At 37.6% G+C, this 13,782-nt stretch overlaps 3 protein-coding genes across 3 annotated transcripts; 2 read left to right on the top strand and 1 right to left on the bottom strand.

Moving 5' to 3' along the window:
- Window positions 1-1,390: 1,390 nt before the first annotated feature.
- On the bottom strand, window positions 1,391-3,852 carry LOC145895006 (peptidyl-prolyl cis-trans isomerase-like). Its single transcript, XM_082983741.1, has 5 exons — window positions 3,691-3,852; window positions 3,460-3,579; window positions 3,286-3,382; window positions 1,934-2,009; window positions 1,391-1,639 (listed from the first exon to the last, which is right to left on the bottom strand). Exons 1-5 carry the CDS (start codon window positions 3,754-3,756, stop codon window positions 1,507-1,509), a joined length of 492 nt encoding a protein of 163 aa, XP_082839867.1. The 5' UTR covers window positions 3,757-3,852; the 3' UTR covers window positions 1,391-1,506.
- A 6,961-nt stretch (window positions 3,853-10,813) lies between these two features.
- LOC145896183 (uncharacterized) lies at window positions 10,814-11,888 on the top strand. Its single transcript, XM_082985065.1, has one exon. It carries the CDS (start codon window positions 10,843-10,845, stop codon window positions 11,455-11,457), a length of 615 nt encoding a protein of 204 aa, XP_082841191.1. The 5' UTR covers window positions 10,814-10,842; the 3' UTR covers window positions 11,458-11,888.
- Window positions 11,858-13,778, top strand: LOC145896182 (protein NipSnap homolog 3A-like). The gene is made up of 6 exons (XM_082985064.1): window positions 11,858-11,981; window positions 12,165-12,393; window positions 12,453-12,617; window positions 12,693-12,833; window positions 13,050-13,136; window positions 13,331-13,778. The coding sequence occupies exons 1-6, from the start codon at window positions 11,937-11,939 to the stop codon at window positions 13,402-13,404; spliced, it is 741 nt and encodes a 246-aa protein (XP_082841190.1). The 5' UTR covers window positions 11,858-11,936; the 3' UTR covers window positions 13,405-13,778.
- Window positions 13,779-13,782: the final 4 nt, after the last annotated feature.

The raw sequence follows: 13,782 nt of genomic DNA, 5'->3' as shown, positions 1-13,782 counted from the left end.
GACAAACAGTAGGTTCTGGTATGGCATATTCTCCCTTATACAAGGCCTCGTGGCAAAGTTTGAACGATTGCATTCCGCCGTTCACTACATTCCCAAAAAATGATATAAAAAGGATAAAACCTATTTGATGCATTTTCCCGTTCATTCTTTTCAATCTCAATATCGAAGAGGTTTTCGGATTACGCGTCCTCTTCGGGTAACGTGTATATCTTGATCGGGAATTGGAACAAGAGGTGCAGTGTCAGATGCAATAGAAGGATCAGTTATTTCGCCTAAACCTATAGAAGTGTCTAGATGAACATCAAGATTGGTTAGGTCAGGAGAATAAACGGTTAAAGTTTGAATTTCAGGTAAATTAGCTACTTTGAGCCTGTCAATAGTAACGGTATTTTCACGACCGTTCATGGCTAAGGTAAAAAATTTTGGTCGTTTTTCTAATACTTTTTAAGGACCATCATATGCTGGATACAAGGCACCCTTTTTGGCGTGTACCCTTACAAAAACGTGAGTGCAGCTGGCTAGAGCTGGATCAATGTAGACGTTGACCTGTTGCTGTGTCTTGCGTCTGGCAAAATTTAAATGAGCCATAAATGCGGTTAATCGTTTAGAATAGTCGGATACGGATATTTCCGGTGCGATCTCCTCAAAAAATTCTCCTGGTAATCTTAATGTTTGACCATAAACCAACTCGGCTGCGCATGCATCTATATCTGGCTTATATACGTTTCTCAAACCCAAAAGTATATGTCCCAAGTTCGCATGCCAATTATTTGGTTGATTGTGTGCCTTTAGAGCAGATTTTAAGTACTTATGTTGGATCTCAATGTATCCATTGCTGGCGGGCTTGTAAGCCGTGGTTTGCTGAAGTTTAATGCCAAATTGAATACAAAAATCATTAAATGCGTCCGAAGTAAACTGGCTACCACGATCGGTTGAGACGCGCAACGGCGCACCAAATCTGGCCATTAAATTAGGAGATATGGCCTTGGTCAAAAAATTCACTTTTTGCACTTCCATGCTGTCGTTTATATTTTTAATTATCATGCTTATCATAGACAACAAGGGGCTCGCATATCGTACAAACCCATTTCAGAGAAAACAGTTTTCTGAAGTCAAGGCTCTTCGAATATATATTACGCCTGCACACTAGGAGTCTTTCAAAAAACGCTGGCTCATCGTGGTTACACGATTGCAGATCGAAATTTTTTTTGTTTCTGCCTCTGCTCCATCTCAGTAACCACACAAAAACAAAAGATTTACAAAATTCTGTTTTTTTTACTTGGACTGGGCAGCAATGTTGAGCAAGGTGGGCGGTTTATAAAAGTAAAGCAGCAACATAATTGTCACCTGACCTCTGACACTCCTCGCCTTTCATATAAAGACAAAAGGACACAGAACTTTTTGGCAGGTTTAACAGGATTACACGATCTTGGTTGTTGGAATTTTGTCAGCAGGAACAGAAGCAGGTATGAGTGTATAAAGGGACGAAATCACAAATTCTTCTAATTAGAGTTGGCCACTGTCAGCAATGACAATTTTCTTCGATGTCTTGCCGCTTTCTGAACCAAACGATTCAATTTTTTGGATAATATCCATTCCTTCAGCAACTGTTCCGAAAACTACATGCTTGTTGTCCAACCTAAATCATAGCAATCATACAGTGTGTGCCAATATTTGTACAATCACCGGTCTGGCTAGTCTAAGAAAAGTGCTAAGGCCGGGTCCACACTCACGCTTTGCGCCGGCGGATTCTTTGTTTGTTTCATTATAGGCCGGCGTGCGAGCGTACGCTCGGGACATTGAAACAAACAAAGAATCCGCCGGCGCAAAGCGCGAGTGTGGACCCGGCCTAAGATTTGCACATTTGCAAACTTGATTTTCTTTCCATGTAAAAATGGACTTCCACAATATTTTTATGTAAAAGGAAACTTACCAGCTTGTTTTAGCAGTGCAAATGAAAAACTGAGAGCCATTGGTGTTTGGTCCAGCATTGGCCATAGACAAAGTACCTACAAAATATAAAATAACTTTTAGACTATATAGACTGATCTCCATAGGCTATTCCAAAAGAGGTTAAAGTTTGCCCAATCAGCAAATATGTAAATTAGTCTCTTCAGCAAACAAGTGACAAAACGAATCATAGTAGTTCTTGATATCAACTTTTTAGTAGTTCTTGGCCATTAACTATTTTTTGAGAAACATTAAGACAAAAAAATCATGTGATGTTATTTTGGCAAAATTTCTTGTATCTTAGGGAGTTATGAGTCATTTATTGTACTCTCTGGCACCAATGCCTTTAAATCCATAGAAATGGTACCTTACTGTGATGTCATGTCAACCTATCTGTTGAATTAGCTTCAAGGAACAAGCAATGATTGCTCTCTGGGCTACATGTGTTGGTCATGCACAGGCAATATAACATGGTGGCCTTTAACATCTTGTATGTTATACATTAGAAGTTGATTAATATTGTGTGATGTAAAGTATCAGGTCAAATTAATGGTCTAATGCGAAATTGTACTTAAGTATGTTCCAGAAATGTTTCTCCTGAAAGGTCAATTTGACTGCAGGGGCATTTCAATAAGGAGCACTGTGAGATAGTTACCAGTACATGTTTAGCGTGACCCTAAGCACCACTCCTATTATGGCAGAATAATATGTGCATCACCATACAGTTGATGGCACAGCAAACATTTATTTGTGTAGTTTGAATGTAAATTTTTAATAATTGGCAAAAACCTCAATAACTCTGGAGGCCCTTGTGTAATGCAGTATTTCAAGAGCCAGATTTATGACAATAAATGTGATAAGCCAATCTTCCCACAACTAATTTCTAAAAATAAAACTGCCATGTGGGTATGAATTTTACCACAGTCCTCCATCATAAGGTTCACAGGCTTCACAGCCAAGGCATTGCAGCCAAGCCTGTGAACCTTTTGATCAGAATATTAGAGCTGTGATCGCCAAATATAAAGGGCCTGCGCAGTGGGGGCTATCCCACCTTGCTATGCGTAAGCATGGCATTACTTCTGCGTCCTCCATCATTTTGTTTTAAACTGTTGTTAAACATAAACCGTAACGTATTAATAAAAACTAATAATATTAATAAATAAAAATATAAAAAAGCAACATATTGATAAGCATCCAGATAAACATATGAAAAATGCTCATGTAGCAACAAAATTACCCGGATGCCAGACACATTTAAACAAAAGAAAACAACTTTTTTACTTTAGGTATGCATGCCACAAAGAGTAGCCTACCAACAATAAACAGTTCACAAACCTGGTCCTAAATGTTTCAAAGTAAAGTTTTCATCTGCAAATTTCTCCCCATAGATACTTTTGCCACCAGTTCCATTACCTCGAGTGAAGTCACCACCCTGGCACAAAGTGGTGGAGCATTAGGATCAGTTGACATTTTATTAAAAATATTTATGTTGTTTGGAAGTGAAAGTACCTGGCACATGAAACCTGGGATTACACGATGAAATGCACTTCCCTTGTAACCAAATCCCTTTTCACCAGTGCACAAAGCTCTAAAATTTTCAGCAGTTTTTGGAACAACATCAGGACGAATCTAAAGCAAAGAAAACCTGTTACAGCCGGTATCATCCAGTTTTAGTTGTCCATTACTCGAACAAGGTTAAAACAATTTTAACTCATTTTCCAGGTGTAATAATTTCCTTACCTTCATGATAACACGTCCCAATGGTTTGCCGTCTGCGGTCATGTCAAAAAATACGCTGGTGGCCATGGTGGATTGCTGGAAGCTAACGACACACGTAACTAATGAAACAACCAACTAGATCTAACAGCAAAAGAGACTGGCAGGTTGCTGGTAATCGAAAGTTCTGGAAAACACCGCCTTTTTCTATATCTTGACCACGTGCTTTCATGAGGGTTTCGGCAAGCGCTATATTCATCCGCCATTGATTGAAATCGCTGTTTTGCACTGGTGGTTATCGCATTTTGAATTAAGCTAGTTCTTGTACCTATTGCATGTGTTAAAAGACAAACTTGATGTTATTTTAAAAACAGAACAAAATCTTATCACGGAGTGGCCATAAAGCATGGGTGTAGTGCAATTGCGGTTTTGCTCACGTGGTTCACGGTGATCGTGAAAAGTCGCAGGAGTGTGTGAGATCCGCACCATGTTTGGATTTAACTTATTTATTTCAAAAGTCTGCATATCCTTACCCCACAATGGAAGTTACTCTAGTCCAGTGATTTTCAACCTTTTCGCGGACGGTCCGCACTTTTTTCTGGCACGAAAGTTTTATCCGCACAACCAGCCAAACGAATTGAACGGATTAGATTTAGATTTTCAAAAACCCCGTTATGTATAACCTACATCGCAAATACTAACACACAGGTAAATAACACCAGAAAGGATAGAATATTTTGGTTACGTAAAGAACATTACCATAGATATTAGTTAATAAACCTGCAATTTACTATTTGCTGCAATTTTACAAAAGAAATTTTACTCGAAGAAAGCTTAAAATCATGACGAGGGACTATGAAGGTCGCACATTCCAGTAGATTAGACATACTTCCCAAGGTTTATGTGGCCTTTTGGTTGCATGAAACAATGCTGCAGGCAGCAATGATAAGCGAGCCACAAACAAGAAGTTCCTGAACTAAAACCACTATTTATCACACTATTGTTATCAGCATCATATTATGCATCCACACAAATATTTTCGTACCCGCATCAGTGCGGATAGTCCCAGTGGTTGAAATGCACTTCTCTAGTCAAATAACTGTTATAAATTTTAGTGATTATTGTTCAAGCTTAAAAATCATGGCGAGGGGCCTATGAAGGTCGCACGTTCCAGTGGATTAGAAATAATTCCCAGGGTTTATGCGGCCTTTTGGTTGCATGAAACAATACTGCAGGCAGCAATGATAAGCGAGCCACAAACAAGAAGTTCCTGAACTAAAGCCACTATTTATTACATAATTGTCATCAGCATCATATTATGCATCCGCACAAAATATTTTCATGGTCCTAATGATTGAAATAACTGTTATTCATCATTTGATAATGTTGATACATTTGCTATGAACAGTGCAAAAACTACAAAAAAATAAATTAAGTGAATTTATTTATTTATTTAAAATCTCACCCGGAGGAACGTTCACAACAATAGGCATTGGCGAGAGTATGTGGCCCGTTTCGTAGAAGGTAACAAGGCGATTTGCGGCAAAAACAGTAACACAGCAGGTCCCTTGTCTATGTGCTTCTGTGTAAGGAATTTCTAAGCAGATAGTGAGTTGAAGCTTATATCGGCACTTGCCCTCTAACAGACGCCATTCACGCAGGAGAAAAGATTCTAACGTTTTGGTGACACGACTTACTCAAATCTAAAAATCCAACTGTTTTATTGTTGCTACAATCCATGTTTTGAGCGACAAAGACAACCTTGTTGTCCACGTGGGAAATAGCAGTGCTATATATCTCCTGTCCGTTCGGCGGGATGAATTTCGCACACGTCACTCTTTTCTGCATGACGCTGAGCAATCGTAACAACTCCCACAAACTGGTAACACGTGACTCGAATGATCTAATCAAATGCCGAGATCTCCTGGGGTCCAGAGATGAAATGGGGATGGAAAGTCCTGAAGTTTTCTTCGCCTTGGAACGAAAAATGTTTATTTTTTAAGTTAATAAAACCCTTTGAAGTTTGTTGGCATCGATTCCTTGCCGCGACTTGTCACGAACTAGTGACATAGATCATGCAGGGTTCAAAATGACAACGGCGGCTGATGAAAGTCCAAAATCGACCACGCCCCGAACTTGAAATCCAACTGATCCAAATGTCTGCTTCTGCATCAAGCTGACAGATAGCAATTGACTTGACTTAAAAATGTTTGTTTCGCCAGATGCAACAGACAGAACACAATATTTAAACTGTTTACATTTTCTACTGCTGATTCTGTTATTTTTTAAAAGTTCACCTTGCCTCACTCAAATGGCACCTTTATTGCAAAGATGGAATTGAACAAACTGTTGTCTTTTCTCAAATTATGCCTAACCCTGGTCGTTAATGTGGAGACAGGCAACGTTAAGCCCAGAGCAGAGGAAACAATTTACGTTATAACATGGGCTGGCACTTTCTCATTGAAAAACAGGATTTACTTATAACACACACATGCATTGAACATGTTGCACAACTCAGCAGTCGCCTGTGTGTTTATAAGGTAGCAATATTTTAGCTTGGTATAATTGTAAATTCGTTGCAAGGGCTATATAAACACAATAGTTTGTCTTTTTTTTGGTTGATTCAATCGATCCGGCAAAAATGTTTTTAGTACAATGAGAGTACTAGATAAATTTGGAATTTAAAACAGCGATGTCCAACACGTGGGCCACATGCCCCAGTGGCGCAATTTGTGCAGTCCTGCTGATTGTACGAATGCTGCAAAAAATGTCATGTCAAAATAGGAAACATAATGTCAGTCAAAAATGCAAATGGACCATCAAATTTGTAATATTGGTTTTCAGAAATCACTTAGTTTGTGCGGCAACAATTCTACCCGTTGGCATTCGTCAAGGAAGCAAAAACAGAAAAAAAACTTTTCAAGGCCATAAATAAATAAATAAATGTATGGTTGGCGCGTTGGTTAGTTGGCGCACCCTCATTATTACGTCACACAAACAACTGCACCGTCACTAAACTCAACAACATCAAATGTTATAGTCCTATACTCAACCTATTATAAAGAAATTTTAGTAAAAGCTATTTTAAGTAAGTAAGCAAGTTATTAGCACTGGCATGTTTAATTTTAATGGCATTTAGAATATTTAGGATGTGAGAACTTCTTTTATATAAACTTTTAGTAAAAACTTTTTGAAGTAAATAACATAAATTAGTGTGAGTTTATTGCTTGGTGTAACGAGTGCAAAAATATTAGAGATGTTCTGTTTATCAGCAAGAGTGAAGTCATTTTTTTCCTTGCATCGGCTGTGTTGGCTAGTTGGCGCATAGCGCCCTCGATGACACAAAATCATTTAACTTAAAAATGACTTTTCTTCGAAGTTTATAACATCGAACATTGCCTTAAGTAGCCTACAGGTTGGCAATAACATCTACAGAGACGGCAAAGGGTAAAAATTCCCCAAAAGGAGTTTACTTTTGCAGTTTACAATGTGCTGTTAGAGGGCAAGTAGTATGGATTGCCAATGTGCCAGGCAGCAAACAGACTGTTGGCATAGCAGAATCTACTGCCTAAACAGCAAACAGTTGTATAGAACACTGTCTAATAGTAAAATGGAAAATCTCAATGAGGATTCATCATGGCCTGACACCAAAAAAAGGAAGTATTTAAAGTTCAAACTCGCTACCAGAAACAAGTTAAAAACACCACATACTTGGTTTGAAAACCTAAAAGCTGGTAGAGTAGTTCGCTTATTCAACGGCGCAATTCGTCTCTTATACAAACTGCTTATATCTTTGGAAATATTGAAATTATTTTGGTACGGTTTTTGTACCAAAACTAAAAAGACTTTCGCAAACTAATTTCCAACATGTTTTGCAACAAAAAGCAAAGAATGTAAGACATAATAAGGGTGGAATGCAGAAACCCCGCTTAACTTATGACGTCTTAAGCGGGGATTTAAGCCGAGCTTAAAGTTAAGCGGGGTTTCTGCATTCCACCCTAAGACTGCTCCAACTATCAATCGTTGAACGCCACTTATTCTCATGTAAATGTTGGTTGGCGCAATTTTCAAAATTATTTTAATCGCATGTAACAATGAACAAGTTTTTCTCGCAGCAATTTAAAAAAGTGTATGAATTTCCTTGTAAACAAAAAAAATATTACAGCAAAAAACAACAATATAACAAAAACGCCCAACGTTTATAAAACATCAACCGATATTTCACAGTGCGGTGTATGCACTCCCTATGCATTATTTTTGCAATTAATTTACTGTTTCTGACAAATCGGGACAAGATAACTTACAAAAAGTTACGCTCCTTTCTGGTGTTTGAGGAATGGAGGACCCAACGGCCAGTATAGGTGTAATGCTATGACTAAATAATGACCACTGTATAACCTCCGAGCTGATGGCAGCTCAGTCCGTAGACCATTGCTATGTTGTAACATGAGTTTGTTGCTTCTCAGGCAAAATGTCTTTGATCCAGTTTGGCTGCGATGTCTATATGATCGAAATGTAATTTAGCTGATTTCGCCTTAGTGAAGGCCTTCATCGTGATGGCTAGAATCTCTTTTAAAATGCGATTGTTAGCATTGTTTCTTACCTGTTAACAAGTGAATTATTTGTAGTGCTGCACGCACAGTCGTTATAGTTACGTAATAATGCGTGCCTTTGTTGGTCAGTGCAGTACATTGCCTTGGTCCGATTGTTTTTTTTTGTTTTGTTTGTTGTGTTAGTTGTCGTTTGGCTGTGCTGCATGTGCTCTGCTTACTCTGCTGATTTTATAGATTCTATTTTGAATAAGGAGGTGGTTAAAATTTAATGCTCATTGAATTGTAAACCGAAGAAGTGAAGGCTTGCTTTACGCCACAGTTCGGTGTGTTTTGTTGGTTAGCTGTGTGGCGCTATTTTGTTGGTTAGTCATATTAGATTGTTGTGATACAGAAAATAGCGTTATTTTTCGTGACGCGCGCTTTGACTCTGAAAATAAACTGTACGAGCACTGGCAGTTTGCCAAGCGCTGCCCAAGTGTGCGGCGAAACATTATCTGTAACTAACTGGCAAGAAACCAGCTTTCGAATTTAATACTTGTTGGGTAAAAATTCATGAACTACAGACAAATTTACTTTGCCAACATTGACATTAAACCACTATAATGCCGATCGATGCTGTAACTTGTATGGGTCTACACTTATCTGCTGCAACTTTACTTAGCCCATACAAAAATATTTTCTCACAATGTTCAAACAAAAATAGTAATGTGGAAGTCTTTGCTTGGCCGTTTGGTCAGCAAAGTCGTCTGATAGTCACACCAGCTGCACAGATAAGACCTTTTACGTCGAAACAGTGCGGCCATCTGTCTGCAGCTTACACAAAAATGTATACATTACCTTTTTACATTATGGGGCTGTAGTGTATATTGAATATATATCGCATGCATTATGCACGGTTATAAAGCAAAGCAAACTTTGCCACAATTTTCTTGTATCAAATAGGCTATATTTCAGGGTGTATTTTTGCAAAGTTGAATATATCAATCATCTGCCCTATACTCACGTTTGAAGTACATGCCTGCGTGCCAAACGGCTTAATTAGGTCACTTGCTGACAAGCAAATCGTGCCTCGCGAAAGTGCCACATCACGACGGCAAATATTTGTCTTTCCAAACTTGAGTGGTCGAAAACGTAGGTCAAACGAATGGGTAACGTTGGGTGGATGCAGTACTAAATGAAGTGAGACCCTGCAAGACGTAGATTTGGCTCTTGGCACCCGTTGCATATGACTTATGAAAAGAAACAAGGGTCATCGTTGTTGGACTTCGTAATAGACTGATATCTGACTTCATATTATTGTTTTAACTATGTTTATAGGTACAGGACACTTCTTGAGCTGCTCGTATTGTGTCAGTCGGGTAATCATGCAGCTGTTCAATTTTATAAGTAGTTGCGTGCTGCGCTTGCCAAGATATATATAGCCCAGATGTAAAAGAATGTGTTGAAACACCAACAGCAACAAATTACGTGCGAATAAGACCATTTAAGCGGCATGAAGTAACAACCGTTGCGTATCGCTTACAAAGCTCACATAAAATATACAAATGAATCGACATATGTATGCAACTTAATGTAATGTAGGCCATTGTTTATGGCAGTTACGTAAGATCATCTGTCATTTCATTTTCTTTGACCTATCAACACCTACGAGTAACATGAAGATCGAGGTAGCCGATGTTCAAAGCTACAGAACACGAAATCGAAACGAAACACGTAGAACAACGGGTTATTTGGTCAAGAAATGAGATGGTTGCTGGTATACATCTCTCATAATATTTACAACACTGTTTTGAGCCAATATGCTGCCTTTACATGAACGTGTAAATTGCGATTTTATGGTCGTGATCCTAATTCCCTAAATCTTAAACCACACACAATATAACCAGCAGGAGAGTAGACATGAAACCAGGCAGTGATATAGGCACAGTCCCGACAGTAACATTTTTGCGTTGTATATTCTTTTGCCGCTGATAAGTATTCAGTCGTGATTGTAATTAGAAAGACAAATTTGCCGAAGTCTTTTTTCAACACGAGGCAGATAACCGATGCGATTCCTGTGTACTTTAAGCATATATTTGAAAATATGTATATAGTGGTATGTAGATATTGTTACAGACTGAGATATTTTTGTAATGTTCGAAAACAAGTTAAATAACAAAAAAACTTATACATAACAGAATGCTTAAAAATAAAATTAAAATCTTTTGGAGAAAACATCATTCCAAGCATTGCCGCGCGATGTCAATCTTGCAAAAGTGCAAAAGGCGCTTGTTACACACATGACCGACTTTTGCTTTTTTTTCTGGGTTTTGCTGTGTCACGTGTGCTTATGACCAGCGGCTTCGTTAGTAACGCTGCTACTGTGATTGTGGTTGTGAAATTAGCTAGAACGAGAAGGGATCTGAATCGATTGTGGCACGACTCGCGCGTGTTCTTGCGACAATTAGCTGTGTTTTTTCCTATCTCGAGGCAGTTAGGTTTTTATTTTCTCTATATTATTGTTAAAAGATGCAGGAAGGCATGATTTACAAGTTTTATCAATCTGTTTTGCATTCATTTAATTTGCATGTATTTTAATTTGCATTTTCTTTTTGACAATGCTGACAACCCAATTTAGAGCAAAATGACATTGTCTAGTGTTTTGTACCGTAGACTGCTTCCTAGTGTTGGTGGTCTAGTAGCATCAGTTGCTGCCTACAGAAAGTTTACTAGCAGCGAAAGCATGGCAAGTACCGAAAACGAATGGAAGTCTGCAACATCAATATTTGACTTTACCGTCAAGGACATTCATGAAAATGATGTCTCACTGAAAAAATATGATGGCTATGTAAGCCTCATTGTAAATGTGGCATCCCAATGAGGTTTAACCCAAAAAAATTATACAGAACTTGAGCAGCTGTATGAAAAATACTCACAACAAGGACTTCGCATACTTGCTTTCCCCTGTAATCAATTTAACAATCAAGAACCAGGCACCAATGAAGAAATAGAAAAGTTTGCAAGGGAAAAATATAATGCCAAGTACGATCTGTTCTCCAAGATTGAAGTTAATGGAAATGGTGCTATACCTTTATATAAATTTCTAAAGAAGCACAAGAACACCGGTGGTACTTTGACAGATGCTATCAAGTGGAACTTCACTAAGTTTCTTGTCGATAAACAGGGAATCCCAAAGAAACGATTTTCTCCACAAACCGGGCCTCTCAGCATCCAGGATGACATCAAAAAATTATTGTAATTGTGTAGTTGCAAATTGTTTAGCCTTTAATAACCTTATGGAAAAGCAAACACTTAAGTTCCACCCACTGTAATAAACATTTTTTGAAAAATTTTTTGCTATGTTGGTGTTAATTTCTGTCAGTATTTTATGTTCAGCAACGGTTCATTGTTTGTGTTTTACCACTGTTTAGTTAAGAATGTGTTTAAAACAAATATCTTTTAATTTTATGAGTGTTAGTTTAATTTATTTTTAGCAAACATAAACGCTGGTCCTTGTGTGAACTGCCTTTTTATGATGACCGGTTTTCAAACTGTTCGCACAGTGAAATTGGTTTGAACATACAATTTGCATTTCTAGTTGGACAGTTTGGTTTGTGAGTTCCATCTGCTCCACTGTGGTGTAAAATGTATTAGGTGTTTGCACTTTGAGTGACTGGTATTGTGTTGCAGGCTGTAGAATGCTCTTTTTATTTGTGTAGCAGCTTAAAATCAAGTAGCATGATGAGCACATCCATGGGATATGGACGAACAGCTTCAATTCTGGTACATATTTTTTGGCTTGTAAATTTTTGCTTATCATTTATCATTTAAATCTAAAACAAAGTAATTCCAAATGAACACAGTTCAACACTTTGATTTGTATGTTATTAACAGCTTTGTAGCTTAGAAATTTTGAACTGTATTGATGGTTTATTAGTAAATGTAAAATTAATTATGTTGATACAGACACAATGCAGGGATCACTTTCTGTTTGGCAGAAGGTATGGAACAACAACGTCAGATTCAAAAGTCTATGAGCTGCGCCGGTATCTTATTAAGCCTGCTTTATACCAGCAGTATCTAAAGTTAACAGAAGAACAAATGCACACAAGGGTTTCTGTGTCAAAGTGTTTTGGATTTTGGACTTCAGAAATTGGTTCCAATTTGAATGAAGTTTTTCACATTTGGGAATATGGTGGGATTGTTTTTGTGCCACCTATGTTAAACCATATATGATGGTTTATTTTGTTTCAGACAGTTTGCAACATAGAGCAGATGTAAGACTTGCTTTGTCAAAAAACCAAGCCTGGCTGAGTGAGTTTGTTTCCAATGCAGTAAACATGTTTGAAAATCAGTCAAATTCCTTGTGCTACATACCCTCTTGGTTTAAAAATCCATCTTCGGCATTTGGAATCAAAGGTAGGAGAGTAGAAAGACAGTGGTGTAAAATTTCCTCAAATTTTCGTGTGGAGAAACAACATATATATTTTTCAGGAATTTTTGAACTAGAAACACTTGATTTGGACACCAATAAAACAAAGTTATGGGAAAAACAGATACAGACACTTGTTGCTGGTCAAAACAAATCCAATTTAATTGGTGTATGGTATAGCGACATTGCAAATCGGGCTCAAGGTCAGTAAAACCAAATTGTAAGTATTTAGTGGTATTACTGTCCTATGTGTAACTTGAAGGCAATTAGCTGAATTCTGTAAACAACTTAAAGTTGCACAACCATTTGTTTCAATTGCAATCTGCTTAAACTCTGTAGTGGCATCATTGGAAAATCTGTCAAATAAACTTATTGCAGAACTTTTGGTTAAAACCTTAAAAATAACTATTAATATGTAGCGCACATCATGTGGAGATATGATTCCTATGCTTCCAGGGCAGATAATAGAACTAAAGCTCTTGACACTAAAGTGCTGCTAAAGCAAGGTATGTGATACTAAAACAACTAACACTAAAATAACACAGCAGTTTGTGGGGTTTATCTGCATTATGAGACCAAGCGTACTGCAAATAGTAATTCATCCTGAATATTTCCATAAACTTGGTCACAGCACTAAATTTTGAAAATGACCTGCATTTGTTCAAACTTCACAATATACAACTTTAATATTTTTGTGCAGATATGGAAAAACCTGATTTTATAATCAAGCAATCATCTTGTCTTCTGCTTCCAGCGTCTTGGACACTGCTCTAATAGTGTTTAAAACTGGCCAATATTGGTGTTGGGCAAATTGTCACCTTGTTTCATGTGGAAATGGCATAAAACTGCAACATTCATTTCATATATACCATAGTGACCTTTTTCCAAAATATGTTTTAGCCACTGTGCATTTTATTTCTGTCGATATATTAGCTAAAAAACTGCCACCCCTTCATGTTTTATGCAATACTTTTTCAAAAGTTTTTTTGCCAAACAGCTTTAAAAGTTGACATTTCGATAACAGTGCAATAACAACATGTAATAGCCTTCGCCTGGCTGTTTGGCAGGCAAGATCGTCCATTCATGCAATCCTTTTATTTCTTTCATGTCTATGCCTTGCAATATCAATGACATTATTTCAACAATAAAAGA

The sequence above is a fragment of the Ascidia mentula genome, chromosome 3, assembly GCF_947561715.1.
Source record: "Ascidia mentula chromosome 3, kaAscMent1.1, whole genome shotgun sequence".
Taxonomy (NCBI): Eukaryota; Metazoa; Chordata; class Ascidiacea; order Phlebobranchia; family Ascidiidae; genus Ascidia; species Ascidia mentula.
This window is presented reverse-complemented; position numbering and strand designations above follow the sequence as displayed.

Coding starts and splice junctions, on each gene's coding strand:
- LOC145895006 (XM_082983741.1), bottom strand. CDS start 3,756: ATGGCCACCAGCGTATTTTTTGACATGACCGCAGACGGCAAACCATTG. Junction 2,010..3,285: donor TTTGAAACATTTAGGACCAG/GTTTGTGAACTG, acceptor TATATTTTGTAG/GTACTTTGTCTATGGCCAAT. Junction 1,640..1,933: donor TGCACTGCTAAAACAAGCTG/GTAAGTTTCCTT, acceptor GCTATGATTTAG/GTTGGACAACAAGCATGTAG.
- LOC145896182 (XM_082985064.1), top strand. CDS start 11,937: ATGATGAGCACATCCATGGGATATGGACGAACAGCTTCAATTCTG. Junction 11,982..12,164: donor GACGAACAGCTTCAATTCTG/GTACATATTTTT, acceptor ATGTTGATACAG/ACACAATGCAGGGATCACTT. Junction 12,394..12,452: donor TTTTCACATTTGGGAATATG/GTGGGATTGTTT, acceptor ATTTTGTTTCAG/ACAGTTTGCAACATAGAGCA.